Source organism: Podarcis tiliguerta (assembly GCF_965153285.1).
Source record: "Podarcis tiliguerta genome assembly, chromosome: 2".
In the NCBI taxonomy this organism is placed as follows: domain Eukaryota; kingdom Metazoa; phylum Chordata; class Lepidosauria; order Squamata; family Lacertidae; genus Podarcis; species Podarcis tiliguerta.
In genome coordinates, this window is record NC_139535.1 from 80,455,239 (window position 1) to 80,482,579 (window position 27,341).

The 27,341-nt window shown below is 45.2% G+C and overlaps 1 protein-coding gene across 3 annotated transcripts in view; it reads left to right on the plus strand.

The window, feature by feature from the left end:
- The first annotated feature begins 20,695 nt into the window (after nucleotides 1-20,695).
- Nucleotides 20,696-27,341, plus strand: part of ADGRE5 (adhesion G protein-coupled receptor E5) — a 44,232-nt gene continuing 37,586 nt past the window's right edge. For 2 of the 3 annotated variants that reach the window (XM_083430762.1, XM_083430763.1), the window contains exon 1: nucleotides 20,696-20,858. In XM_083430762.1, the coding sequence (XP_083286888.1) occupies nucleotides 20,822-20,858 (37 nt within the window). In that variant the 5' untranslated portion in view covers nucleotides 20,696-20,821. Of the gene's footprint in view, nucleotides 20,859-21,408; nucleotides 21,527-27,341 lie in introns of those variants that run through there. The other variant, XM_083430764.1, reaches the window with a different exon arrangement.

The window sequence follows — 27,341 nt, forward strand, 5'->3', positions numbered from 1 at the left end:
TCTGGAGGGATAAGTCAAGCAGTCTTTGCCTCAAGCTTCACAGCAAACTCTAAACTCTTTATACAGGATTCAAAAAAGCCTAATTTCACTACCAGATATAATACAAACACTTCCCTAGTGTGATTGTTCATTTCCTCAAAGGCTATCCTAAGAGGGCAGCAAGGCTCACTGAAGATAATTTTAGCCATTAGTTTCACACAATCTTCACACAAACTGTTTGTATTGCTACTGTAGCCATTTTAGCTCTACATAAAGCAGTCAGTGTGGGCGGCGGGGTGGGCGTGCGCGCTAATAATAATCATCACAAAAGTCTGCTGTGAACTGTCTCCAGAGGACTTTAAATTCTCAGAGGCCCCACCTGGGCTCCATAAAGACATTGCAGGGCCACCTAACTTCCATAAATAAACAAAAAATAGCAGTACCAGCCCAGGACACATCCTTGGTGAAGAAGAAGTAACAATCTTGTGTGATCCTGACAGAATCAGATAAATTTTTATGAATGCCTACCTTGGCTGCTGCCAGTCAGTGTGCAGACAATTGGTCTCACTTGTCATAAAGTTGCTTTCTACAATACTGAGGTGTGTGGGTAGGAAGGACGTTGGACTAGTGGAATTAATCCAGCAGCAGATGCGCCGAGTTGCATCCAACATTGGGGGGCATCATGCGCAATGCGCGTTGGGAGGAGGCTACCGCTGTGAGGCCTGCCACCGCCACTACGAGGCCTGGTGCCACAAGGCCCAGAAAGGCCAACCGCCACAAGGCCCACCTCAAGATTGGGGGGGGCGGGGCTGAAAATACCTCAGCTCTATAGAGTTGGCACCTTTGTCCAGCAGGACTCTTTCTATGCTCTTAAACAGGCCCAAGCATGCTATGAAGGGAAGAAGAGCAGTATCTAATATCCAGAGAGGTACCAGAATAACTCAGGCCTGCGTGAGACACTTGTCACCTGCCTTGCAATTCTCAGAAATTAAGTCTCAGTATATTATTTGGACCTTACTGCCCTGTAAGTATGCCTAGGACTGCAGCTGAATGTGTAGGCTGCAGTTTCCTCAGCAACTGTAAGTGACTAGGAGTGCTTTCCTTAAGCAGGAGAAACATGTCAGAGTGCTGCATTTGCATTAATTAGAGGGTGCTATTTGGGTGTATCTGGTATTGAAGCTGAAACATATAATTGTGCCCTAGACCTGTGTGCAAAATGTAAATAGCAGTCGTGGGTGGGAGCTGGGAAATATTGCAGGAAGGGAGAGTGTAAAAACATATATTTATTACATTTATATCCCACCTTGGGTTTAATGGAAGAAAGGCTGGGATAGAAACGTAATAAATCTTCCCGTGAACTCAAGATGGCATGCATGGCTCTCCCCAACCAGCACATTTTATCCTCACAACAATCCTGAGAATTAGGTTAGACAGAGAAGGCAATTGGCCCAAGGTCACCCAGTAAGCATCATGTCTGAAAGGGGGTTTGAACCAAGATCTCTCTAGCCCAACACTCTGACTGCTACACCACACTAGCTTCCCACTGACTTCCTCTGTGGCACAGAGAGCATTCAGGCTGTCTAAGCTGCTGTTTAGTCTAAATCTTTATGCAGTTGGAGATCTGGTCATTATGCTGCTTCCCCCCACCCTGGCTTTTGTATATACTCTTTCTGTATATTGAAGAATGTCAAGGGAGCTCAATTCAGGAGGGGAAATGAGCATGTTCATCACCTGGCAAAGTCCAAAGCAGTTGAATCAAATCCATACGCCCCCTTCTCCCAATTTGGTTGTAGGCAGTGGGGTGCGGTGGCAAGGCTCACATGACCTGCAGCCAGCCATGTAGAGGAGTGTGAATCCCCCAGTGGAGACAATCTGGTGCTCCTGCTGGCGTGTTTGCACCACGCCAACCACGCACCACCACCTTGCCCCTCCCCTTCTACCTGTGAGTAAGCAGCAGCAACCGACTGGTGGCCAGGTGAGTACTGCTGCTCCACCACAGCACCACGGCTGCTGTTTGTAGACCTACTTTGGCCCATAATAATTTGGCGTCATCATAATTCAATGAGCTCTGACAGAATGAAAGTCTCAAAAACCAAGAGGGAGATTATATTTTGCTAGGAGGACAGATAGAAAACGACACACTTGCAGGGAGGTGGAGGAGAGATTTAGAGCAAAGGAGGATTAGAGATGGTTTTATCTTAAAGCTGGAGGGGGGAACTTGGAGAGTTCTGGAATGAAACGAGAGCACAGGTCAAAGGATTCTTAGATCCTGAATCTGAGTTCTGCTTTAAGTTTTGGAGGCACATCTGATTGAACAGTGCACCTTGTCATCTCATTCTCTGCCTTTCCACTCCCAGTAGAGCAGTTTTAGGCATAGCCAATCAAAGCAACAGCATACAAAACTAAGGCTGCACATGAGTGGCTTGAAACACAGCCAGGTCATCCCCTCCCACTGTGTTTTACATTGCTGTAATACTGTATGCGGGGACGCGGGTGGCGCTGTGGGTTAAACCACAGGGCCTAGGACTTGCCGATCAGAAGTTGGCGGTTCGAATCCCTGCAATGGGGTGAGCTCCTGTTGCTCAGTCCCAGCTCCTGCCAACCTAGCAGTTCGAAAGCACGTCAAAGTGCAAGTAGATAAATAGGTACCACTCCAGCGGGAAGATAAACAGCATTTCCGTGTGCTGCTCTGGTTCGCCAGAAGTGTCTTAGTCATGCTGGCCACATGGCCCGGAAGCTGTACGCTGGCTCCCTCGGCCAATAAAGCAAGATGAGTGCCGCAACCCCAGCTTCGGTCACGACTGGACCTAATGGTCAGGGGTCCCTTTACCTTTACCTAATACTGTATGCACCAGAGAGGGGCAGGCCTGTCTCTACCCAGTTCATACTTCTTGAAGTGATTCACCATGTCTACAACCCCTCCCACTCCAAACTCCTCTTCCATTAAGCTGCACATGTGCAATGGGTGTCTGACATGTACATATCTCCATTTAAACACACTTTCAACTCAGATGAAAGCTCATTTGAGGGGAAAGTGCATCAAACAGTGATTTCTTAAAAAAACCCACACACAACCTATTAGATACATATGAATTGTGGCTAATGTACGTGTGCTTGGCTTCAATCACCAGTGGTGGGAGCACACTGGAGTCATGGTAAATGGTGATGTGCAGTCATCCTGGGGAATCTGGTTACAAGGGCATCTCCGGAGGCTGGAGTTGGAGGGAAAGGAATAAGGTTTACAGTGGAGTTCTGTACACGTCTGCTTAGAAGTATTCAGTTGCATTCAGCTCAGTGGCTCTTGCCGCAGAGTCCCAGGTAACTGTGCATTGAACCAAGCCTTAGCGATGCTCCTTATCTCCACTTCCCCCTTTCGTGGCTCCTTGTGAGGAAAATACCAAGTTACGGAAGTGACCAGGATTGAACAGCTGAAATTGTTTCCCTCTAGAAAACCAAGAGAGTCTTTCTTGTTCGTTATTATTTAGAGAAGGCACACAAACATGCTGAATTCCTCTCGGCCTTTGGATTCTATGATAAACATCAGTTACCCTCTCCAGAATGCAAAAACAATGCGGAGCCATGGGGGGAAGCACACAGTCCACTGAGCACATTTTCTCTGCGACTTCTGCATTGGAACGCTGAACTCCTTTCTTAAATTAGCGCTGTCATTTTTCATGGGGTTTAAAAATAAGCAGGTGGCATGTGCTGCGTTGCTGGCCGCACACATTCAAACATCATGACAGATGGTCTTTGGAAGCAGGAGATGGGCTTGAAGTTATTTTTAATTAGTGAAATTTGGCTCTTTGTTTGGCTGAGCATGTGGGATCTCAGTTCCGCAAAGAGGCTGAGCCATTGAACAACTGGGAAAACTTGTAAGGCTTTGGGGGAGTCTGGAGCCTTGAGAGTCAAGTGATGGCTTTAATTAAGCTTTCTTCCAGATACAAATTACCTACAGGTGCTACTCGGCTGTCTCTCAACAGATGCATTTCTCGACCTTCATCAAGCCTTGGATTTTCTTAGTCAATTTTCTTGTTTAAAAAAAAAAATCAAGTGCTGTAAGATGCTCCAATTTTGAGAGAAGCAGTGGTACTTCAGTTGTATTTCAATTGAAGCTGAAGCAGAGAAAGGGATGTTTAACCGGCCTGCATCTCCCATCACTGTATGTGCATTCTGCTTTCCAAATCTAGGATGCACATGCAACTGAAACTCCCCCAAGCCCTGCAGTGGGGGGGGGGGGAATGCAGGCATTCTACATGTACCAGTGTCTTTTCCACTGTGGGGCCAATTGAGCTGGGGGCGGGGGCGGAATTAGGTCTAGAAAATAGTGCACACTGGAGCACTCACGGATATTTTAAAGTTTTGTTTTTTTAAAAAGGTATCAGTAGATCTGATAATGAGACTTGGGCATCACATATGGGTTATGCCTCAGATCCTTGCCAAATCTGTATCAAACAATTATTTCTGGGGCTAGAATTAACCTAAAGGTCATCCAGTCCAATTCTGCATTCAAGGTTGGAAGACTCCGATCATCCTTCCAATCTCCCCATCCTAAGCTGTCGGCTCAGCATGACACCCTACAAATGTCACAAGAATTCAGAGATCTTAGGACTTGCGCCTCCAGTCTTGCTCTATGGTGTTATATGAATCTGGTTTGTGCTGAGGATAAGGAAGAAAAATGGGGGGGAATGCCATCTCTAACCTTTGACTAGGCATGTTAGGATCTAGTTAAAGTGGGTTTCTAAAGAGAGGGGTTAGGTTCCAATATCTACTGACCAGCCCCCTGTGCCAAATTTCATTCCACCCCTACTCTACACTATCATGACAAAGGTGCTCTAGAGTCTTGTGGTTTTATTTCTGCATTACATTTGCATTCAGTAAATCAGGATGAGATACATGGGAGGTTTATCCCATTTTCTTACAGCAAACTGTGAAATAGCTTAAGCAGACAGATTATGGCTGGCTCAAGCTTTATAAAGGAGCAGGGATCCAAAACAGATGCAGTGTTGCTCAACTACAGCTCCCATCATCCCTGACCATTGGCCATGTTGACTTAGAATCACAGAATTGGAGAGTTGGAAGGGACCACAGGGCTCATCTACTCCAATGCAGTAGTGCAGGAATATTTTGTCCAACATGGGGCTTGAACCCACAACCCTGAGATTAAGAGCCTCATGCTCTACCGACTGAGCTATCCACTAGGGCTGCTAGGAGTTGGGAGTCCAATAATAATGTTGGCTTCAAAAGGAGTTTAGGCAACTTCACTCCCACTGTGACAGCACAAGAGGCAGGAAGCTGCAAGGTCAGTCTCAGGCTCTGCACCATGCCATCGCTGCCATTTGAAAAATCTCTTACTAAAGAGCTGCCTCAACACCGCAGATTTTGAAACTGCACAGATCTGTATACAAACTGTTGTTCTTCTCAATGTGTTTTTTCTTCTAGAACTGTCAGAAATTGCACTATAAATAGCTAGGTCACTTCGTGGCAAAGCCACTGTGAAGGTCCACAGTGTTAGGAAAGTTTGAAGTAAACAAGGCACACATCACAGCCCATCCTGGGAAATCTAAATGCCACCTAGTTAAATTCCCACTATATAATCAAGCCCTTCTACTGTATATTGGCAGGCAGAACATGACAACCATCAAGAGGCCCTGTGCCACAACTGGCATAACTGGATACAAGGACAAATTTTGGAAGCAAGCTGCCTAACCTGTCTGATCAACAGCTTGTACAGGGGCCATAGAATAATAGATTCCTAGAACTGTAGAGTTGGAAGGGACCATGGGGTCATCTTTTTCTTGCAAAGCATGTGCTCAACCAGTGAGTCACAGCCAAACTTTCCCACCTCTTCAAAAAATTGTCTGGAAGTACATTGTGCACTCTGAATGCTGCCCCTGGAGGTAAAGGCAATGCTTAATTGGGGGTGTTGCATAGGAGGGCAACCATTTTCCCTGGGGGGAAGGCCCATACAGTACCTTGATTCTAAGTGCGTGGGGGCAGGAAAGGTACTTTGTGTATGCTTGGTATCCCTAACCACCCAGATCTTTTTTATATTTGTAAAAATAGAATTTACAGGGTAATTTATAGTGATAAATGGGCAGTGCTAAAGAAAGGAAAGCTAGCAATACAACACAGACTGTGCCAGCAGCATTTCCCCCCTTCTGCTTACACTACTGCCTTATATAGATTATTAGAGACATTTCAGAGAGCTGCAGTTCCCTTGTAGGAATTCCACAGAAGCTCCTGTTCTTTTGGTACTTTGTTTGTTTGGGGGAATTTTGATCCAACAATCTGAGCTGCAATTGAAGCTCTGCAGAAAGGTAGTTCCTCCCAGGAGTGGGGCTGCGTTGCTGACTTTGCTGCAAGGCAGATTTTTATAGTGGGCGAGTACAGTAGCATCCCATATGAGGGCAGCAGAGGATAATGCAGCTCCAGGCCAGAGCGCTGTAGCTGTAGAAAGGATTTGTGGTGTTAAGAGTGGCATGTTCCCTTCAGGACCCAAGGAGGCCCTCTGCTCACTAAAATCAGTTTCACTCAGGCTCTGCTGGATTATTTGGTAGCAGTTCCTGCCCTTGGGTGGCTGTGCAATCGCTTCAAAATGGGCAAAGCCTATTGGTGCTACGTGTGTGATTGATCAGTCCTCTTTATATGCCACTAGTGGGGATGTGAGAATAAAAATGGCCGCCTCAATGCTCTAAAAGCACAATGTGCATGATAGACAGATGGATAGACAGGCACACAGGGAGCTACCTTATACTGAATCAGACCATTGCTCCATCTAACTGAGTAATGCCTGCACTGACTGGCAGCAGCTCTCCAGGGTTTCAAGCAGGGAACCTTCCCTAGCCCTACCTGGAGATACACAGGGGATTGAACCAGGTGCCTTTGGCATGCAAGGCCGATTCTCTACCACTAAGCTATGGTTCAGTTACATATTCTCTTCTCCATCCCTCCAGTGAAAGGTGAATTCGAGATCCCCTTAGACGCCACACGTACAGGCTGAAGCTTTTCCAGCTGGCCTCTCCCCCTTGGGCTCCTCAGTCCTGCCCCACTTCACAGCCCCACTGCTGTGCACTATCATCATGTCTGAGGGAAAGTTGTCATGGAGATCACACTTTGTGAGGGAGAAGAGATGGTTCATGTTTAAAGGAGCAGTGTGATTCTTTCGTTGAATCCTGGATTCCAGTCAGGCGTCGCTTTAAGCAAAACTGTATTGACCTGACCCATTATTCCTTTCAGGTTTCAGGCCCGAACGCTAAGGGAGCCCTTCTAGGCGCTACCCAGAGTCTAAAGTAACGAGTGAGGGATAGAAAAGAATAGGAGGCCTCTTGCAAAATGGGCCTCATTGTTGCCTTTCCTGCCTTTCTTCTGTACTTCATGCCTTTGGGATGGAAACAAGCCTGGTGTTATTAAACAGGAAATAGTTTGGATTTAGTTCTGACTACTAACAGCTATTAATGGCGTAGGGCTCTGCTTTTAATTATAGTGAGGCCCAGCTTAAACACACGGACCCTGATGCCCTCCAGCTTCAACATATCCATTTATGAACATGTAAATCTGGGCCATTATGTAGACAACCAAAACTAATCTCCTCTTAAAACCTATATGTTACTTGGGCTGACACACAAAATCTGTTTGCCCCACCAAAAAAATCATCATCATGTGTGCGTCATAACTATCAGAGCTGCTGCCACCTGATGCCTACGTGTTTGTGGCACTGGCTGCAATTTGTGCCTTTCTGCTTCTTCCTCTGGCTTTATAAACACTTCTATTTTCTACCTTCCTCCTTTCTAGCTGGGGGCCACCCCCAGCTGGGAGCAAGCTGGCGCCATGCAAAAGGAGAAGTACACAGTGTCCATGCTTGAGAAAGATGTATGAATAATATCTAAGCACAAAATCCACATGGTGTGGAACACACACACATATATGTATGTTTTTCGGCAGTGGGAGGCTTAAGACCCATACAAATGCAGGCAAGGAGCAGCCAGAAAGTGATCACATGCCTCAGTTGTGTTTGCATTAAAGAACACCCCCCCCCCACACACACAAAAGAAATACATACATGGGCACATTGCATCTGATGCGGTGTGCATCTGTTTTGAATGTGAGTATTGTACCCAAATACAAAAACTGGAATAGTTCTAAGCATGCGGGAAAGAGGTTACCCGCTGGGAAGAGACACTCAGCACATGCTCAGAGGCACTCCTTCCTCATTAATATATTTCAGGACTCATTCCTGATATAAAAACCAGATTCCAGAGCTTGTTCCAAAGCATCAGTTATATCCCAACCGATTCCATCACAAATAGGCTATAAACAATGCAAGCAGAAGCTCTTGGGCTGGTACAGAAACTTGCAAGAGAAAACACCACTTGGAAAGACACACTGTACTGCAAGCAGCTAATAGAAAACAAGCAGGAAAAATGTGTGAAAACAGATCAGAAGTCTCTGGTCTAGGGAGCAATTTCACTGAACACCAAACATCGTGAATGGACTAAAAAAAGGAGAGGTTCCCAGGAGATCATGGTGCAGGCTTGAAAAGTGTCACTCACCCCTGCCCACCCTGTTCCTGGGTTGGTCAACAGATGCCCTGTCCCAACAGAGTCCTAAGTAGCCTGACTTTCTTCAGTCTGTAGGGACTTCTGCCCAAAGGTCTTATTGACAATAAAAGCAGCATGCAACTGAGCAGGCTGATCTTCCCACCCCATGATTCTTTCACTCTTTCGGTGAGTTCCAGCCTCAGCCGTTGCTTTGTTAAAAGCAAAGACACAGTTATGACATAACCCATCCTGTCAGAGCCCCATTGGACATTCTCTGGAGCCTTCCAATGTGAGGCAAGAGGCCAGGGATCCTCTTCATAAGGGGAGTGAACTATAAATAGATTTGTTTGTTTTATATATATATATATAAAGCCGTTCTGTCGTTAAAACCAGCTGAGATCACCCACAAATCCCCAACTGTCAAGGCCCATTTGTGTGTACTCTTGGCTCCCGTAAGTCTGATGAAAGAGGAAGCCAGAGGGGAAAGGTTGTGGCACAGATTGAGCTGCAGCAATCAAGTGTGGCATGAGAGGGACAGCCTGGTCACAGCAGGGCTCCCGAGTCACTTATTGCAGCCACACCTGTCTGTGGAGAACTGTGCACCAGTGCGCATTCAGTGCGCTGCTGCTTCGGAGAGCTGAATTAGTTCTGATGCAGCCTTGGAAGGACACAGAGGTCTTCTGCAACCTTTTAGGGGGTACTCAAGGGTACGCAGTACCGGCAACCCTTCTTTGGTGTTAAAAAGTGTGACACTTACTGTAACAACTTCATGGTGAGCACCGGCACCTACTTTTCTAGAAAAAAAAGCAGTGCCTATGTGTATTGTTGTGTCCACCCCAATCTCCGAGCAACAAGAGACTCCAGGGGTGCCCATGCTTACCCAGGGTTCAGTTCCTTGGAAGGAAGGCCAATGGAGACTATGGTGTCCTTAGGATATATGGTTTTATTTATACATATATAGCAGGCATGTCCAACCAATAGATCAGTAGATACCAATAGACCAGTAGATACCAATCCTGGTAGACGCTCCTCTTCCCTCCAATGACAATGTGTAGATCACTGCCAATTTTTTTTATACTGGGAGTAGATCACAGTCTCTTGGGAGTTGGACGTGCCTGATATATACCATAGAATGGAAGGGCTCACCACATTAACACCCCAACAGGTGTTGCTTCCCCATCAGGTTTCCAGGGAAGCCCCCGTCTCGGCTTTGGAGCAAAACATGCCTCTGCCTCCTCAGCTGCTAGAGCTTCAGTCAAACTCTCTCTCCATCACTCAGGCCGCCACCCCCTTGGCCTATTGTTCCTCCTCCTCCTGGGAATGACTTGGGATCCAGCCAGGCGAGTTGGGAAACGGCTTTCCCATTTTTCTCCATGGCAGTATAGCTCACTCTTTTTGATGCTGACACTTTGAGATGTACTTACTTAACTGGCCAGCTAGGGTCATTGCCTTAACCAAAGGAACCACACAAGTTCCCTCTTGCAGGTTATAACCTCAGAGTCACAAGATCACAGATTTGGAAGGGATCCACAGGTATCATCCAGACCTTCCCCCTCCCCCCAGAAAACACCCCTATAACACCATATAAAATCCTTTCTCCCACCAACACTGTCAGAAACAGCCTGGCCATCCCAGACCCTGAAGGAGCAGGATATAACTATTCTCAGTGTCAGAAAGGTTATTTGGTAGCTGGAAAAATCGCTTGCTGCTTAGCTTGGTATTAAGTATTCCAGATGTGAGACTTACAAAGAGGGTCAGCATGTAGGAGGGCCATCCCACTCTTTTCTAACCCTGCTAGGCTCAAAACTGGAAACAGGAACATGGGAATACTGTTCCATCCCAGCAGAATTTGGTGTTTCCTTTCTCTCCCTTTTTCCCAAGCTTAAGTGAGGGTTTCCTGTCACCAGAGTGGGAATTTTCAGCTAACCCTATTTTTTCTGCTTGCTGAGTCTCAGGGGAGAGTTATGGCCAGATTGGAGACTCTGAGGAAACAGCAATAAATGAAAGCAATTAGACAGGGATATGCTGTGTGTGCCTGTCAGCCAGTCAGTGAAGCATCTATGAAACAGAACGTAAGAATTCTGGGCGCTGTCGTTCCTCAAGCGGTCTTGGGAATTGTAACTCTGTGGGGGTAAACTACAGTGCCCAGAATTCTGTGAGGGAAATAATATTCTTCGGATGTGCTTTAAAGGTAAATGTGTGTGTGGTGTACTGTACACAGCCTCAAGTCAGATCATTGGATCCTTTACCTCAGTAATGTTGACACAGAGCATTTGTTTCAGTGTTTTGGGGTGGGTGGGTCATTCATTATGGACAGCTATGCCCCCTCCCATGCCTTCCCCCTTCCTCAGTGCTTTCATTTCTTTTCCAGCCATGCTCATACAGTGGTGCCTCGGGTTAAGTACTTAATTCATTCTGGAGGTCCGTACTTAACCTGAAACTGTTCTTAACCTGAAGCACCTCTTTAGCTAATGGGGCCTCCTGCTGCCGCTGCGCTGCCGGAGCACGATTTATGTTCTCATCCTGAAGCAAAGTTCTTAACCTGAAGCACTATTTCTGGGTTAGCGGAGTCTGTAACCTGAAGCGTATATAACCTGAGGTACCACTGTAACTGTTTCTGGTGTAAACAGAAAACTGCAGAAGCAGAACACATAAAAATGTCTTCATCAGATAATGAGCAGCAACATCAATCTGAAAAGTTTCCTAAGAATGTGTGTGTGTGTGTGTGTGTGTGTGTGTGTGTGTGTGTGTGTGTGTTTCTTATGATCAGTCAGATTTGCATAATCCCAGATTTTTAATGTGTTTTCCCAGAAGCAAAACACATTACAATTGTGTGCTGAGAATTTACAATTGCCTGGCTGTTTGCTTTTGTGCACTTTGGGGTGGGTTGTTTTGTTTTTCTAAAACACAGCATATGGTTATGTAATACAATTCCACTAGTACGATCTCCCTCTCCCACAAAGGCTTAGATGGAACTGATGCCTCTCGCTTCTCAGTAGGAAGGGAACAACACTGAGCCTGTGAAATCTTTGAAAAATGTTCCTTCAGCATTTCCCCATAAGTTGACAGAGAACGTAAGTGTCAGTCACAATCTCACCCACATCACATGGCAGGTGAACTTCTGTAAACTCCTGGCTGTAGTTGACAAAAGGACAAGAGGCCTATAAGCCACAAAGTATTGACTGGTGGGATAATTCATTGGTATCCTTCACTGGTTGCTGTGGTTTTTTGGGAGGGGTCCCTCTGTCCTATCTATAATACTTGTTTTGTATCCTTCCCTCAAAGTATTCAGAGCATAGTTTTAGCTTCACAACAATCATGTGAGGTAAATTAGACCAAAAGTGCCTCCAAACTGTCACTACTTTCAGGTGCAGGTAGGTAGCCATGTTGGTCTCACGCTGTCGAAATACAGTAAATAAATAAATAAATAAATAATAATAATAATAATAATAATAATCGTCTAGTAGCACCTTAGGGACCAACTAAGTTTGTTCTAGGTATGAGCTTTTGTAAGTGTGCATGCACACGAAAGCTCATACCTAGAACAAACTTAGTTGGTCTCTAAGCTGCTACTAGACTATTTTTTTAAACTTTTTTTTACTTTCAGGTGGGATTCCATCACATACCAGCAAATTCAATTGGTCAATTGTAGTTGATTGGGAGGTCTTGCACAACCAACCCATTTCCTTAAAAGACTAGATTTATTGTAATGAGGAAAGTGGTGAGAAATGCAGAGGAAAAACCCTTGCTTTGAGGCAATGTCATACAGCCTCCTAACAAACAAACTGGAGTGAAAGATGCTCATTAAACAACCACTGGCAAATCAGGATGGATGCTCTATAACCATGTTGTCTGGAAGCACTCTAAAAGACTTGCTCATGGGCCATCCAGTATGCTTCATGGCTGAGCACGGATTTTAACTTGGTATTCACTACTGGAACCAGCACTCAGTCTAACTACTACATCACAATGTTTTGGGGAGTCTGAAATCTTCCTTCATAAAATCACAGAATTGTAGAGTTGGAAGGGACTCCGAGGATCATCTAGTCCAGCTCCCTGCAATGCAGGAATATGCAGCCATTCCAAAAGGGGATTGAACCTGCAACCTTGGCATTATCGGCACCACACTCTCACTAACTGAGTCCATTAACTGATCCGGAGATTCATTCCATCCTCCCCCAACTCCTCCTGGGAGCTCAACTCTTTCAACTCAGCAACACACAGACTGGGCAGGTCAGTCTCTGCTGTGTTGTTTTTTGGTTTTTTTTTTAAGGTGTACACGCAGAATTTTGCATGATTTAGGATAGACAGATACAAACAAAGATAGCTAGATAGAGACAGATGATAGGGATAGGTAGGCAGATGATAGATCAACAGGCAGGCAGGCAGACACACTAGATAGATACTGAGCTTGAGGTTAAACCCCGGAATCTTCAGGTCAAATGAGTCTAAGTCTGTCCCTGTTTTCTCTCTTGCCTCCTTTAGGAGGTGGTTCTTTAAGCATCCTAGTCCTAAGCTATTTAGGACTTTAAAGGTAATAACCAGCATTTTGAATCATACATGGAAATGAGCAAATAGTCAGTAAAGTTAGTACAGTGGTGCCTCGCAAGACGAAATTAATTCGTTCTGCGAGTTTTTTCGTCTTGTGAATTTTTTCGTCTTGCGAAGCACCAATGTGTATTGACGGTTTCCCATAGGAATGCATTGGCGGTTTTTAAAAAAAGGCACAAGACGTTTTCGTCTTGCGAAGCAAGCCCATAGGGAAATCCGTCTTGCGAAGCAACTCAGAAAACGAAAAACTCTTTCGTCTTCCGAGTTTTTCGTCTTCCGAGGCATTCGTCTTGCGAGGTACCACTGTATAGCAATGGGGTAATAAAATAGCAGCACCATGGAGCCATCCTCACAACACTGGCATTGCTGCAACATACCTAGACAGCAATGGGACAGGAGGGTGGTGAGTGGGGCTCCATGGAGGCACCAGCGGAGCCAGTCAGGTGCTCCTGTCAGTGTCTTCGCACAGCCCTGACCTGCCCCCATCACATCAGCCTCTGCTGCTCTTTCTAGGCTCAGTCTTTGATGGAGGCTAATGAGCACATATAGACAATTTGCCTTTTCTTTCTCTAAAGCCACACGGGACTGAGCCACAATCATTTGTAGAGTATCCCCCTCCACTGTTCCCACTAAAGTAACAAGAGGTTGAAGGAAATCACCATGAACACTACAGAGCCGCTATACTCTTCACTGTGGTAATCTGATCAAGGCACGAGGTTGACGACAGCACAGCAGAAACCAGAACATAAGCCTGTAGCCAAGGGAACTTTCGTCATTTTCAGGAAATATATGATATAGCCCAAGAACTTGTGGTGAGCTAGTTTGGTGTTGCCAAGAGATTGTTGTGCGCTTGCTATGCTTATGAAATTGTGTGAGGAAATTCACTTTATAGTATTATTTGAGGACAAGGCTTGCTCTACTGATGTCCACTGAATCAGTCTGAAGCAGGTACATGAAAAAACAAGTTTCTTTTGTTGGTCACAAGGACACTTTTGGACCCCACAGCCAGTGAGCAAGGGAGTCATGATTGGTCACTAAAGCAGGGGTCTAACACAGATAAACAAGTACGCAGCCTGTTGTCAGATTTTCTAAAAGTGAAATTCACTTCAGACTGCAAACTTAAACTTTCTTGCTAAGAAGTAAGTCCCATAGTTCTAAGTTAATGTGTTTAGGATTGATCTATAAGAATAGCCCCTTTCAGAGAAGCCACTCACACATTCAACAAAGCTGTGAATTTCACTACAGTGCCAGATTACCAAATAGGCAGAGTAGGCATCGGCCTATGGGCCTCACACCTTTTAGGGGCCCCACGACAACGGATCGAAACAATACTGAAAGAAAATTACAAAAAACGTAATAGGATATAATTGGCATGGTCCGCCCCCCACCCTGAGCTTTCGACTACTTAGGGGCTTCCACAGGGTTTAATCCAGCACTGCTTCACTACCCTGGCTAACCATGCCCCCAACATTCCCTTCTGGTCACACCCAGCGTCCACACATTCAGCTGAACACATGTAAGGGGGCCTCTATAATGTGAAGCTCTATGTGCACTGAAGGTTCTCATGAATGCACAGTCTTTAAGGAGTTCACCACTTCGTGTATGGAGGATAACCTCATGTGCTAATTATAAAAAGGGAGAAGTCACAAAAGCTACAATGCCAGAGTAATAATGGATCGGTTAAAGTGACTCTTGAACTTAAGGGGAAAGTTAGACATCTCAGGCTGGTGCACAGGGCTACACTTTCTCAAAACCATAAATTATTGCTTCTTACTGCAGCGAGGTCTGGGAAGACTGGTCTTCAATTTATTCCTAAGTGGGACGCAGGAACAGATCCAAGATGTAAATATAGCTGCATTTCAAGGAAATAGATACCATAATGGTCAAAATCCAAAATGTGTAGACAAGGAGACTCAAAGGGGTGGGGTGCGGGGGACATTCTACTTAACAGTTAACTTTCCACTCAAAGGGAACAATGCAAAAATGAGGACACTAATTAGAAGACAATGCGAGGGAATAGTTTATAAGGGAATAAATCCCTCAGGAATGCACGAGTAGTGTTTATAAAGATCAATATGACCATATATAAATTCCAGACAGCAGAAAAAGGATACTGGAGTTCTTAAATAGTGCAGTAAAAGAAGCTATTAAAAGCAGACTTTAAAAGAAAAAAATCAAAGTCTATTCCAAATGAGGGCAGAAATCCTGGACATTTAGTGAAACAAGGCAAAGATGTGGAAACTCAAGGGATATTTTGAAAGTTTAGGAAAGATACCAAGAACAATGTGAAGAATGCATTTGAATGTAGAGACTTTGGTTTGATTTGTTTGTTCTATCCTCCCCATATATTTATGACTCAAGACGGATTATAGTATTTTGAAAAAATATTTTTTATACTCGGCTCCTTGCAAAATGTCATGAGCTACTTTTCATTTTTAAAAAAAAAAATATGTTGGCGCTTTATTTTATTTATTTGCATTTCATATTGAGCTTGTCCGTGAGCAATTCTGAATTATGCAATGTTTCCATATGAAACTTCAAAAAGCACATGCCTTCTCTGGAACTCCAACCAGCCCCATCAGCAGAACCCCTATGCAAGAGCTTCCACTTGTGCAATGGGCCTTGCTTTCTCAATTGGCTCTTGGAGGGATCAGGAGAACCCCCAGAACAGCACATGGTATGGTGGGAGGAGAGAGGAAATCATTCCATCTGGGAAGCTGGAATGCTTGTGGAGATGGAACAATCAGAAGAGAGCAACACTGAATTCAATCCCTTGAGTCTTGTACATGTGCACAAATGCTCACACAATCAGGCAATATGGCTCCACAGCACTGTATGCAAGGGAAGGGAGAAGAATCTTGAGAGAGGTTTGCATAAGCGAAATCCCCTCCCACTGCACCAACCTCTCCTGTTGCTAAGTCCATACCCTCTTCTACAGCTCCGCCCCACCTACTCAGTGTTGGTTCAAGGGGGAAAAACACATGGAAAGGAGAATTCCCTGGATGGAAAGATCAAGTCTGCGGCAAGGACTCTTTGGTGAGAGAACCCCAACAAAGATTTCAAATCACAAAATATGCAGCAAAGTGCAGCAATATTGGCTCTTAGACCTTTAAGATATGTTCTTGTGAGTTCCAAAACTTCTATCCTCTCTCAGCATAGGAAAAGAAGGCAGGTTTGGTAAGTTAAAAGTTGGTTTACTTACATGCTCTCCAAAGGTCCTGTTTGGGTGCTTTTCCATACATCAGTCAGAAAAGTTGTACCGGCAGTAAGATGTAGTTTAGTTCCAAAGTGGTGAAAGTTCCTAAATTATTGGTATAGGAACACAATAACGGCTTGTGAGCAACCAGCTTAGCCTCTTCACATGCTGAGTTTATCAGGTTGACTGAAGGAGAACCATAAGCTTGATTACCTAGTTCCTCCCAAGGTGAGGGGAAGTGGACATAGCTAAGCCTTGCTGGATAGATTACTCTATGGTATTAACCCCTTCATGCATTAATTAGGCTTAGCATGTTGGTTATATGAGGCTGGTTATCCCACACTCGGCATACTGGGAATATTAATATATCATTGAAGTGTTGCTTCCCTCCTAATTCACAGACTAGCTTCAGCTAACGAGCATTTCCTTTGATGCAACTCTCCATGTAGCAACCCCTTCCAACTGGAGATGCACTGAGGGACAGCCCTGCCAGGTGCAGCTCATAGCATAAGCATTGTGAAGGAGAAGATGCAGCACCTGATGAAAAATCTCTCTCTGATGTAAGTCTTTTTAAAAAGTGGGTGGAAGTGGCATTTGAGCTGTGAATGGAACTCAGAGGCAGAGCATCTGCATTGCATGAAAAATGTCCCAGGTTCAATCCCAAAATTTATCCAGGTAGGCAAAGCTCTGGGGTGTCACTACTAATCAGTGTAGACTAGGGGTGACAGTGGAAGGTATCTGGATGGTTTGAAGCAAAGCTGGATGGAGTTGGGGCTCTCAATTGTTTAACAGTGACAACAGAATAAATCCCACCCAACACACGCTAACTCTGAAATGAAGGTACAGGGAGAATCAGAAGTGGATATTTGGCTTGGAAGGACTGAGATCAAAAAACAACCCTGGATTGAGAATATGTTAATCCTAAATTAAAACCATTTCCACCTGACTGTAAAACACAAAATAGATCCCACAAGCCTAAAGTCTGTCCATCCCTACTGGAGAAAATATTGAGCTAGCTGAGCCAGTGTTCTAACATGGCATAAGACAGCTGCCTATATTCCTGTGATATGGTTTCTCCTTTTAAATATGATACTACGGCAACTATTCCTTTGGCCCATTTCTCCCCATGCCCAAGCAAAATATACTCTTCACATGTTCAGAGTGACTGTTTCCGTAAGCCCTTTGTTTTTGCAAAGTGTGTATGGGGGGAATTCAATCCATAAAGGAAGACCGGTCTTCTATTGCCCCTAAGCTCCAGCTGTGGAGGAGAACCTCTAAGTTTATCTGCCAGCATCCTTTATTCCACCATCTGCCCGCAGGGTTTTCTGATTCTCTGGGCATGTTTTCCAGACTTGAAAAAATTAAAATAAATCCCTGTTTGGCATTCTGTTCCTGCCTTCTGGTCCTTATGGAAGAACTCCAAAGGAGTTGAAATGCTGTAACAAACAAAAACCAAAAACCAAGCAAGCTTCTTAAAAAAATGTACTCGTTTATTATGTAAAATTGTTGTGTCTGCCTATGACACCAAGTTCCAAACCATCTGCAGCCGGGGCCTTGCAGCCCCCACATACCACTGTCATTGCCGAGCCAATATCCTTCTCACAGGCAGACCCAGACCTGGGGTGACAGGACCATGACGGAAATCACTGAACTAGCATTCACACAAGCAGACGCCACCACCCGTATGCCTACTTATCTTCTTCCTTTCTTTGTAAGAGGAATTTGGGTTCTTTGCATCTCCGCCATTATTTAGTTTTCCTTTGTTCCTTATCCTTGCAGATATTATTTCTGCCCTTGTAAAACTTGCACAGTGCAGCTGAGAGAGGGAAGACTTCCATTTCTCATTTACGGATTGACAGATTTCCCCCCCACACACACACACTACTCCACCCGCTGAGACATAAGACAGTCCCATGCCTGTGGTGGTTGGCAGACAACCCTCCTCCCTCTCAGACTTCCATAATGTGTTCCTCTCCCACCTCTGAGAATTCTGTAGACCATGTCAAAAGCCTGTAGTACATTTCCCAGCTCAGGGGAAGTAGAGAGATATTAATTAATCCCAGGCTGCAGAGGAGTAGTGGCACAGCAACTGCTGCCTCTTGTTCCATTAATTCATTTCTGCTAATAAGTTAGAAGAAACGGAACATGGAATGAACACAAAGTTACCTCAGAGCCAATACACTTGTTATTTGTTGATTTATCACCCTTCGCACAAAAGGCCACATAATAAGCAGACGTGCCCAATTATTCATAAATTATTTCAGTCACTGTTACCCTCTGGTTGCAATAGCTCTTGCCCCATCCAGAAAAATTAAAAACTAGTCATAGGCAGTTTTGGGGAGTTGTTTACAACTCCAAGATGACTTCCAGTGTATCGTTATTTATTTAGGCATACATATTCTGCCCTCCAAGAAGGGTCCCAGGGCAGCTAACAATATCAAATTATCTGAAGGCAGCCCTGTTCCAGGAAGCTCTTAATGTTTGGTATTGTAGTTTTGTTTCTGCTATGAAAAGTGACACCAGGGTCGATTTCACCCCACTCATGTAGAAGTTTAAGCTGCAGGGGACCATACTAGGAAAAAGCCACACAAAATTCATGTTTGGATCTGGGATAGAGAGTGATACCTATAAAGATCTGTTGCAGAAGTTCTGCTTAAGGTTCTCTCAGGCTGGGTGAGAGTGTGGCCCGGGGCCTTCTCACCTCTGGCCCCATTTGTGTAGAACTTCCTGCCTGGATAGACTTACCTTAACTTCTAGCCTGTAGACATTTAGGGAGAAAGGTACAGCTTCCTGTTTAAGTGGGCTTTTCACTGTCTTTTGGATTGCATGGTCTTTTGTTTCCATTTTTTATATAGCATTTGTATATAAGGTTGGTGTCAGTTTGTCTCCTGTTCTTAGTTGGTCACCAACACCACTAACAACTTTTATTATATGGTCACAGACCTGGTAAAACTCCGGTCAGTGTTCGCTTTGTATCATATTCATGATTCTTGGAAGTGCTCTGTAAATGTTTTGAAAACAGCTTAAGGTTTTGAGTATTGTTGTAATTGACTGCAAGTGACCTTGTTTTTATGGGAATGCAGGACCAAAACTAAACTGAACTAAAATGCTGTGCAATTATAAGGGTGTATCATGTTTTAAATACCAGAATACTATTGATGTGGGCTGCCAGGCAACCAGAATTTAACCAACCTACCCAGTTTTAAGGCATCTTCCCCACCCCTTGTATGGTGATTTTCCCACCCGTCTGGTTTCCCCCACATTTCTACATTGTTTAGAGATGTATGCCTGCATCGTGTATGTGTAGTGGACAAGGAAAGGTGTAGAACTGGGTGTTTGAACATAGAGTAGCTTATGTGTGCAAAATTCAAATGACTTCTGCACTGTATTGATCACTGTCTGCTTCCTATTGAAAAGAAAAGTGCCTGAAGTGTGACAGAGCTGAGGAAGGTATGGTGGGAAGCAGGGGAGGTTCAGCACCTCTGCATCCCTTGTGATGAAGGACCAAGTATTTCCATCAACCCTAACCTTCGTACTTTATGAGGGTCAAGCACTTTGTCAGTTCTCCTCCTGGCTTCTGATTCTGCATCTGTTTCTGCAAATACTTGCAACCAGAAAAACTCACCTTTTTCCTCTGTACAAAGCAGTCCTTGATCCTTCTAGGAACATAGGACGCTGCCTTATATTCAGATCATTCGCCCATCTAGTGCAATACTGTTGACACTGACCAGCAGCGGCTCTTGGCTCTCCAGGATTTCAGACAAGGGACATTCCCATGTCCCAGTCTTATCTGGAGATGCCAGGGATTAAACCCATGGCATTTGGTTAGGGAACGCAGAAGCCTGTCTTTAACATGGTTTTTGTTTGTCCAAGAGAAAAGGGGATAGAAACGAGCTGCTTTGTAAAGCAGGGCAGGATCTTTTTTTCAAGCCTCCCACACCCTAAGATGGAAATCCAGTTACGCACAGTATTATAAGGTCAAACCCCTTCTAGTCAGCACTCCTTTAAAACGAGGCCGTGCCTCCCCTTCTTTCAGGTACAAAACATTTCAGCCCCGTAATCCCACTCCGGATACCTCAGTCGCAGCCACCCGCCATACTGCAGCATGGAAATGAGAGGCACAGCCGAGGGCGCCTCACTTTCAACCTCCTTCCAGGGAAGCCCTGGAGGACCCTTGCGCGACGGCTAGTTTGAGGTGTCGCCCAGGGCTGCTCTCTCCACCGTGTGCGAGGGCCGAGCCGTGGCCCGGACTGCAGAGACCACGTTATTCTAGCACTAAGGCCTGGCCCGGGTCCAGACACGTTTCCCCCAATCACCGCCGCCCCGTCAGCTGCCATGCCTTGCGAGAGGGGGCGGCGGCTTCGGCTGGATCCCAGCCTAGGCGATGCCTCTCGCCCCTCTCTCTGCCCAGCCCCTGCGTGTCTGGGCGGGTCCTGGCGGGAGTAGATGCCGCCCCCCGCCCTGCCCCGTCTCACTTCTCTCTTCCTTTCTGGCCGGCCCGGAGCCCTCGCTCGCAGCACCCGGCATTCCCCGCCCTACGCGCTCGTCTAGCAGGAGCATGGCGCTCTCCCCGCGGCTCCGGCCGCTGGCCTTAGGTGAGTCCCTCGGGGAGCCCTGCGTGGCTTGGCCCCCACTAAGATCCGGCGAGGCTCGTGGCCGCCTCTCTGAACGCGTGCCCGGGGGTTTTGTGTAACTGCTAGGGCTCCACCTGCACCTCCCAGGGACTTGTTGCTGCTGCGGGGAGGCGAGACTCGGTTCTCGCTGTCTTGGGGTCTCGCTTCTCTTCGCCTCCGGAGGGGCTGTGTTAAGGGAAACTCCCCGAAACTTCTCTCTTCGGCTGCGCTAACTCTGCGTTGGTTTGCAAATGCCGTTGCCGCCTTTTTTCTCTTTTACCCCCCAAGTGCATCGCCAAGGCACTTGGGAAATATAAATCCCGCGGTAGCAGCAGAAGCCAAAGGATTTCTTTCATTTCGCAAAGCAGGCTACCGTTGCTTTTTTAAAAACTGATATTCTCCAATAAGGAAAGTGACTTGGAGTCATCCCCCACCCCAGCACTTTACGCACATTGTCCCAGGAACAGTTGCAAAACCCCGGTGTTGTAAGCCTGCGCTACTATGACAGGGCACCATTAGACGCGTTTCTCGGGGGCCCGAGGGAGGCGTCGGGTTGAGCGGGACGCAGGCGAGATCCCCTGCTTTTGATCCCCTCCTCAGCCCTCGGCCCCGCTCTCCCAGCTTCCAGTCAGGAAGGAGAGCGGCCGCAGGTGTGTGTGGAAGAGAGAAAGCAGCGCGGGATCGCTGATTTTGGAGGGGATTCAGTGGTTGGGAAGGGCCTCGGTTCCCTGCCTCGTGAGGAGTGATAGAATCAGGGCCGGCCCTACCATTAGGCAGACTGCGGTGGCAGCTTTAAGCAGTGGATGGTGCTGAGATATTGGAAGATGGAGATGTGGGTGCTACTCCCTCGTGGCTGCTCAAACCAGCCTGCAGACCTGAATGTTGGTGGATGATGCTGTCTAATTACCACCTGGAAGTAAGAATCAGCTGCCAGCCCAGGGTTGCTTCCAGCTGAGCTGTTTATTGAGCAGGCATCCTGATTTGTTTGCACAAAGTTTGTGTGGAGGTTCTGCGACCTTGGCTGTTTATTGAGCATTTGATTTGAACTGTTTGTTTCATCAAGTAATTGCTATCCTGGTGTGTTTTCCCATTGCTTTCCTTATCACAAAAGTCTGGATTTTTTGTGGGAAGAGAAGTGGATTTGTTGTTTAAGAATTGAATCCCACCCAAAAACAACAGTCTGGAAGTGCCATTATTAATTTTTGTGCATTGAACTTGTCTGCCTCAGGCAGCAAAATGTCTTGGGCCATCTTTTGCAAAATGAGATCACTCCATGCATTGGGAATGGGGGAGCAGGGTTGGGCCTTTCACCACCCATGTGCCTAACATGTTCTGGGCAGCTGTGAGAGGAAATCTCAGTATAGGCCAACATGTTACAGTGGTACCTCGGGTTAAGAACTTAATTTGTTCTGGAGGTCTGTTCTTAATCTGAAACTGTTCTTAACCTGAAGCACCACTTTAGCTAATGGGGTCTCCTGCTGCACCGCCGCTGCATGATTTCTGTTCTCATCCTGAAGCAAAGTTCTTAACCCGAGGTAATACTTCTGGGTTAACGGAGTCTGTAACCTGAAGCATATGTAACCTGAGGTACCACTGTATTGTAAAGCTCTTCCATGCTACGAAGAATCTTGGGGCATTACTAATCCTCCCTTGTGTGGAGAAGTACAAGCCCTGAGATAAACACATCATTCTTGAGGTGACATTATGCATGAGGAGGTTTTCTGACTCCCCCAACCTGGGTGTCCTCCCCTCAACCTCAAGCCACCATCAGCTGCTTTAGCTGATATAAAGAAAGCTCTTGAAAAACATCTTAGGGGGCTGAGAGCTTAAGACAGAGTGGCTTGTGTATGCCTTGGCCAGGTGTGGGGAACCTTTTGTGCCCCCAGTTGTTGCTGAACTACCACTCCTGCCATCCCTAACCATTGGTCATTAGCTGGGTCTAGACTGTCCAGTGAGTTAATCACGTAGCTGAGATTTGAACCAAGCTACCTAGTTCATACTTCTAACCACTAATGTTTAATATTAATAAAGTGGTTGGGAAGCACAATCAGTAGGGTAAGTTTATGCCAAGTTAGAAAATTTGTTGAAGCACAATGAAAGATTAATTTCTATAAAACTTTATTGGGGCAACTGCGAAATCTTCGCATACAAATATAATGAAATAATTAGTAGTTCAATCATTCTTTTTTTAATGATTTAAATGAATAATACTTGGTCACAGGTAAAGTATTATACCAAATGAAATACTGTACGGCGAATGCCTTGGAATGCGTAATACACAGTACTTAAATTAGCCGTACATAATTTCAAAAAAATGAGGGTAACCACTAAGAAATGCAAATTATAATGGTTCTGAAAACCATCAAACTTTAAACAGAAATGTAGCACAACTTGTTATAACAGTACATGGCATTTTGATCTTGACCAAGCCTGTTTTTTGCAGTTAACTGCCCTTTCTATATCTTTACTGAAAGGTAGTACTTTTAAATAAAAATGAAATACTTATATGGAAACAAGACACTTGCAATCAGATCTGCTGAGACATAAATTAAAACAAACAACACAAAACACATGGCTACATAATAAGCATCAGACGGCTTAATAACGAAAACATTAAGGAACAAATGTGAAACACACACCCTTGGGCTCTCTCACTCTCTTTGTGGCTGCATACACATTACTGGCTTAAAACACAGCTTGGTCGTTCTTTTTCTCAATTTGGACCAAAGTTGGTTTGGAGGAATATGGTTAACATTGTGTGTAAGCCACTTCCGAAACCAGCTGTGGGAGTACACAGAATGCAGAGTGAACGGGAGAGTGTACACAGCCAAAGGCTACAGTAACCCTATGCACACATTGGTGAGTCAGTCCCACTGAATTCAGTGTGGCTTACTTTTAAGTAGACACACATGCCTGCGCTGTAAAATGTGTTATTTGTTGTAATCCAACCAAATGCACACATACCTAGGAGTGAGTCTCACTGAACTCAGTGGGACTTTCTTCCAAGTAGACATCTATACGATTGCAATGTAAATCTCCTATTGTATGCCACTTTTGAGACTTGCTGCCTTCTTTGTGTTCTTCACCCTCTGCTGTTTCCACTTCCTTAAAAAGTAAAAGCAGAATCCCATTAGATCTGGGGCACTGCCCTGTCCTGTATAAATTATCAGAGTCGACAAAGGCACAGAATGGGCAACCAGATGAAGAGGAGAGAGAAGCCAAGAGTCCTGGTTTCTCATGCTAACCTCTAGTTTGACCCACTAGGCACCACTCTCTTCCCATGGCTAGGTCTGTGTTCTTGGCATCAGTCAGGACACAGTTGAGTGGGCCCATGACACAAGCCAGGAAGAATTTATTTTCTACTTTAAGGAGTATTTTGATATTTCTCATGTTGAAGCTTTACTGGAATTTCACATTCTTTGACCCTAGTTGGTCCTGCCAGCTATGTGACATCTGGGGGGGGGGGGTGACATCAGACTTGCTTTAGGAATGACTGGGCTTCTTCACTCCGTAGAAAACATGGGCCAAAAATTCCAAACCTGGGCACCTTTTGTTATAGTCTGAAGTCTAGTCCTGCTTTCAAACTGTGGCTTGGTTTCTATAGGAGTGACCATCGATCAGGATGTCTCTCCTGGCCAGAGTATCAAGTAGATCTGGATGCTGTTTCTGGACCACACTGTTTGGTAACGAACTGGGATACATTTCCATCCATCTCAGATTCTGCTCTCAACAAATGTTGCTGCTGAGAATTAAGACTGTCCAACACAGGGTGTAGCTTAACTTCAGGCTACTACAACAAAATCCAGGCATGGAGCATGTGTGTGTGTGTGTGTGTGTGTGTGTGTGTGTGTGTGTGTGTAAAACTTGTAATGAATGCAATACTATCTGATGTCAACCTAAGATAAGATTATTTTTAAGATGCTTCATTTTGGAAAGTGTATGTTTGTTTCCTCTCCCCCCCCCCCCCCCGGCTAATCAGGAGGGTGGAAAAATCTTAGTGTGGTCAGAAGAAAAAAAACTAGTGTGGCTTGCTCTTATGCTTTTAACAGCAACTTGATGTGCAATGAGAGATACACAGGTTCCTTCTGCTAGACAACCTGTTTGTTGAGCATCCATCCAGATTTGTTTGCATGAAGTTTGCAGAGAGGTTAGACAACTTATTTTGAGCATTCACTCTGATTTGTTTGCAGGGATATTGCCATCAGGCAGTATTTCCAGTATGTTGTCCTGTCACTTTGCTTTTCGCCAAAAGTTTGCAGGGGTTGGAGGGGAGGCAGATTTCTTGCGCAGTAGTGGCAAATCCACTTTGATTGTGCAACCTGAATTGTCTGCTGTACCACTGAATCCTACATCAAATTAGCAGCCACCAGGAAGCGTCTCTTGCTCACATACACACCAGACTGCTATTAAGATACAGCTGTAGCAGAGTGTTGAAAAGCTGACAACTCTAGATGTGAGATCTTGAAAGTAGGAATGGAAGGACCTGTCAATTTTGATTCTCTCCGTTTCTCTCTTTTTATCTTAAATTCAGTTCCCCACATTTCTACAGCAATCAGTGACTTTTAAATGAAAAAATGTTCATGCAAATTATCCAGCATCTTACTGTGAATTTCTCCTAACAAACACATTTTTGTGTGTGGCTTTGATTAATTTACATATTTTTTGCAAGCTGTTTTCCATGATACAATTCATTGTTCCATGTTTTTTCACCAATATATTCATTTTTATGCATATTTCCCCCTAATACATGTATTTTTATAAACATTGGTTGGCTAGCAAACTACATTACAACATTTTGAGAACTGCAAATTTTGGAGGATAGCTGTGTTTTGGGTTCCCATATTGTTTTGATGCAGATTAAGTAGGTTTGCCTTTAAATGCAAACTTGAGTTGATTTTCTCCTCTGTCCCTACCTGCGAGAACAGCCAGCCACACGAGTTGGGAAGCAGTTTTATGTGAGGCCCTGCTTTCTGACTGCTGCTATACTTTGGACACAAATGTCGCAGGCTTGAAACGCAAAGAATTCAGAACGCCTCCCTGCCGGCTGCCAATTTATAACAGCAGGGAATACCCACTAGAGGTCTGACGTCGGGACTCAATGCTATTTCCAGCTCCTGGATTGATGTCTGCCACACCTGCTCACATGGCATGTCCAGGCCCAGGGGGACAGCTGAGTCTAGTCAGTATCCACATGGCTGAGAATGTGATGTGGGGGAGAAGTATTGCAGTCTTGAATAGGAAAATGAGCCCTGGCCTCCCACTCGTTTAAATGGAAAGGTGGGGGTGGCTGTTGGGTATTTCCATGGCATCAGCTGCAAAAGACTTGTTTTGTTGTGACTCGATGTCTCACTTTCAGGATGGGATTTCCCTCTTGAACGGAGGCTTGAATGAAATCTTACGAGCCAGCTTCGCTTCAATAGTTTCCAGATCACTACATTTGTAGTGCAGTGTCAATCATGGAGAGTCCATCTTTGTAGGCTTCCTGCAGGCATCTTGCTGGCCACTGTGAGAACAGGATGCTGGACTAGATGGGCCTGATCCTGCAGGGCTCTTCTTATGTTTGTAATGGGCAAGGAGGCCGGGGGGAAAGGGCGGAATGTGAATGTCTGCTTTTAGGATATTGGCTTTTTGTGTTGAGTTAAGTAACTCAATGAATCAACTCAAAAGCTGATCTGACTACTTACGGCATATAAATGGTGCCAGCTCTGTAGCTAGTGTAGATCAGCAGCAATTCTGTTAGAGAATGTTTTCCACTGGGAGGAAGTGTGGGCTGGCCTGGGAAGAGGGAGAATGACAGATCTGTCACTAACACACCGCAACACTCTTGGCCTGCCATTGTAGCATCCTAGCCGGATTTGGCCTTCCATAGTTTATTCATATATAACGCAATGCAGTGTGGGCCTTATAATGCAGGTGGCCTCACAATGTCTTCCAGCCTCTCTTGCAAAAGGAAGTATCTCTTTGGGGGCTTTGTGGATACCGCGGTTCTTGTTTTTCCTGCCCAGGAGTAAATTATGCTAAAAACAGGCCATGTGGGTGGAGAAGCATCTGGGTTTCTCCACATATTGCTTGTTAGTTCTCTTTTCTTCACATCACTCAGCTCAGGAAATGAATCAGCCTTGCCAAGTGGGTTACACAGTGATTCCGTAGCTACTCTGACCCTCCTCTGCCTTTCCTCCTGGAGTTTGATGGCTCATTCTCAAGTGGTGTGTATTTACAATGAATGAAACAGTGTGCCTGGGCTCATAAGCAGATCTAGGCATGGAGTTTTCCTTCTAAGATGCTCATCGAACTTTTAGTTTTCCCACCAGGAAGCCTCTGTCCTTCTCACTCTAAACGGAAGCTTTTCTCGCATCACCAAGCCATGGCTCTGTATGAATGAGGATGTGTAAGTCACAGGAGTCTATGAATTCTGCTGCCAAATACTCCAAGATGCCTGTGTTTACATGTTTACTGAGAAATAAT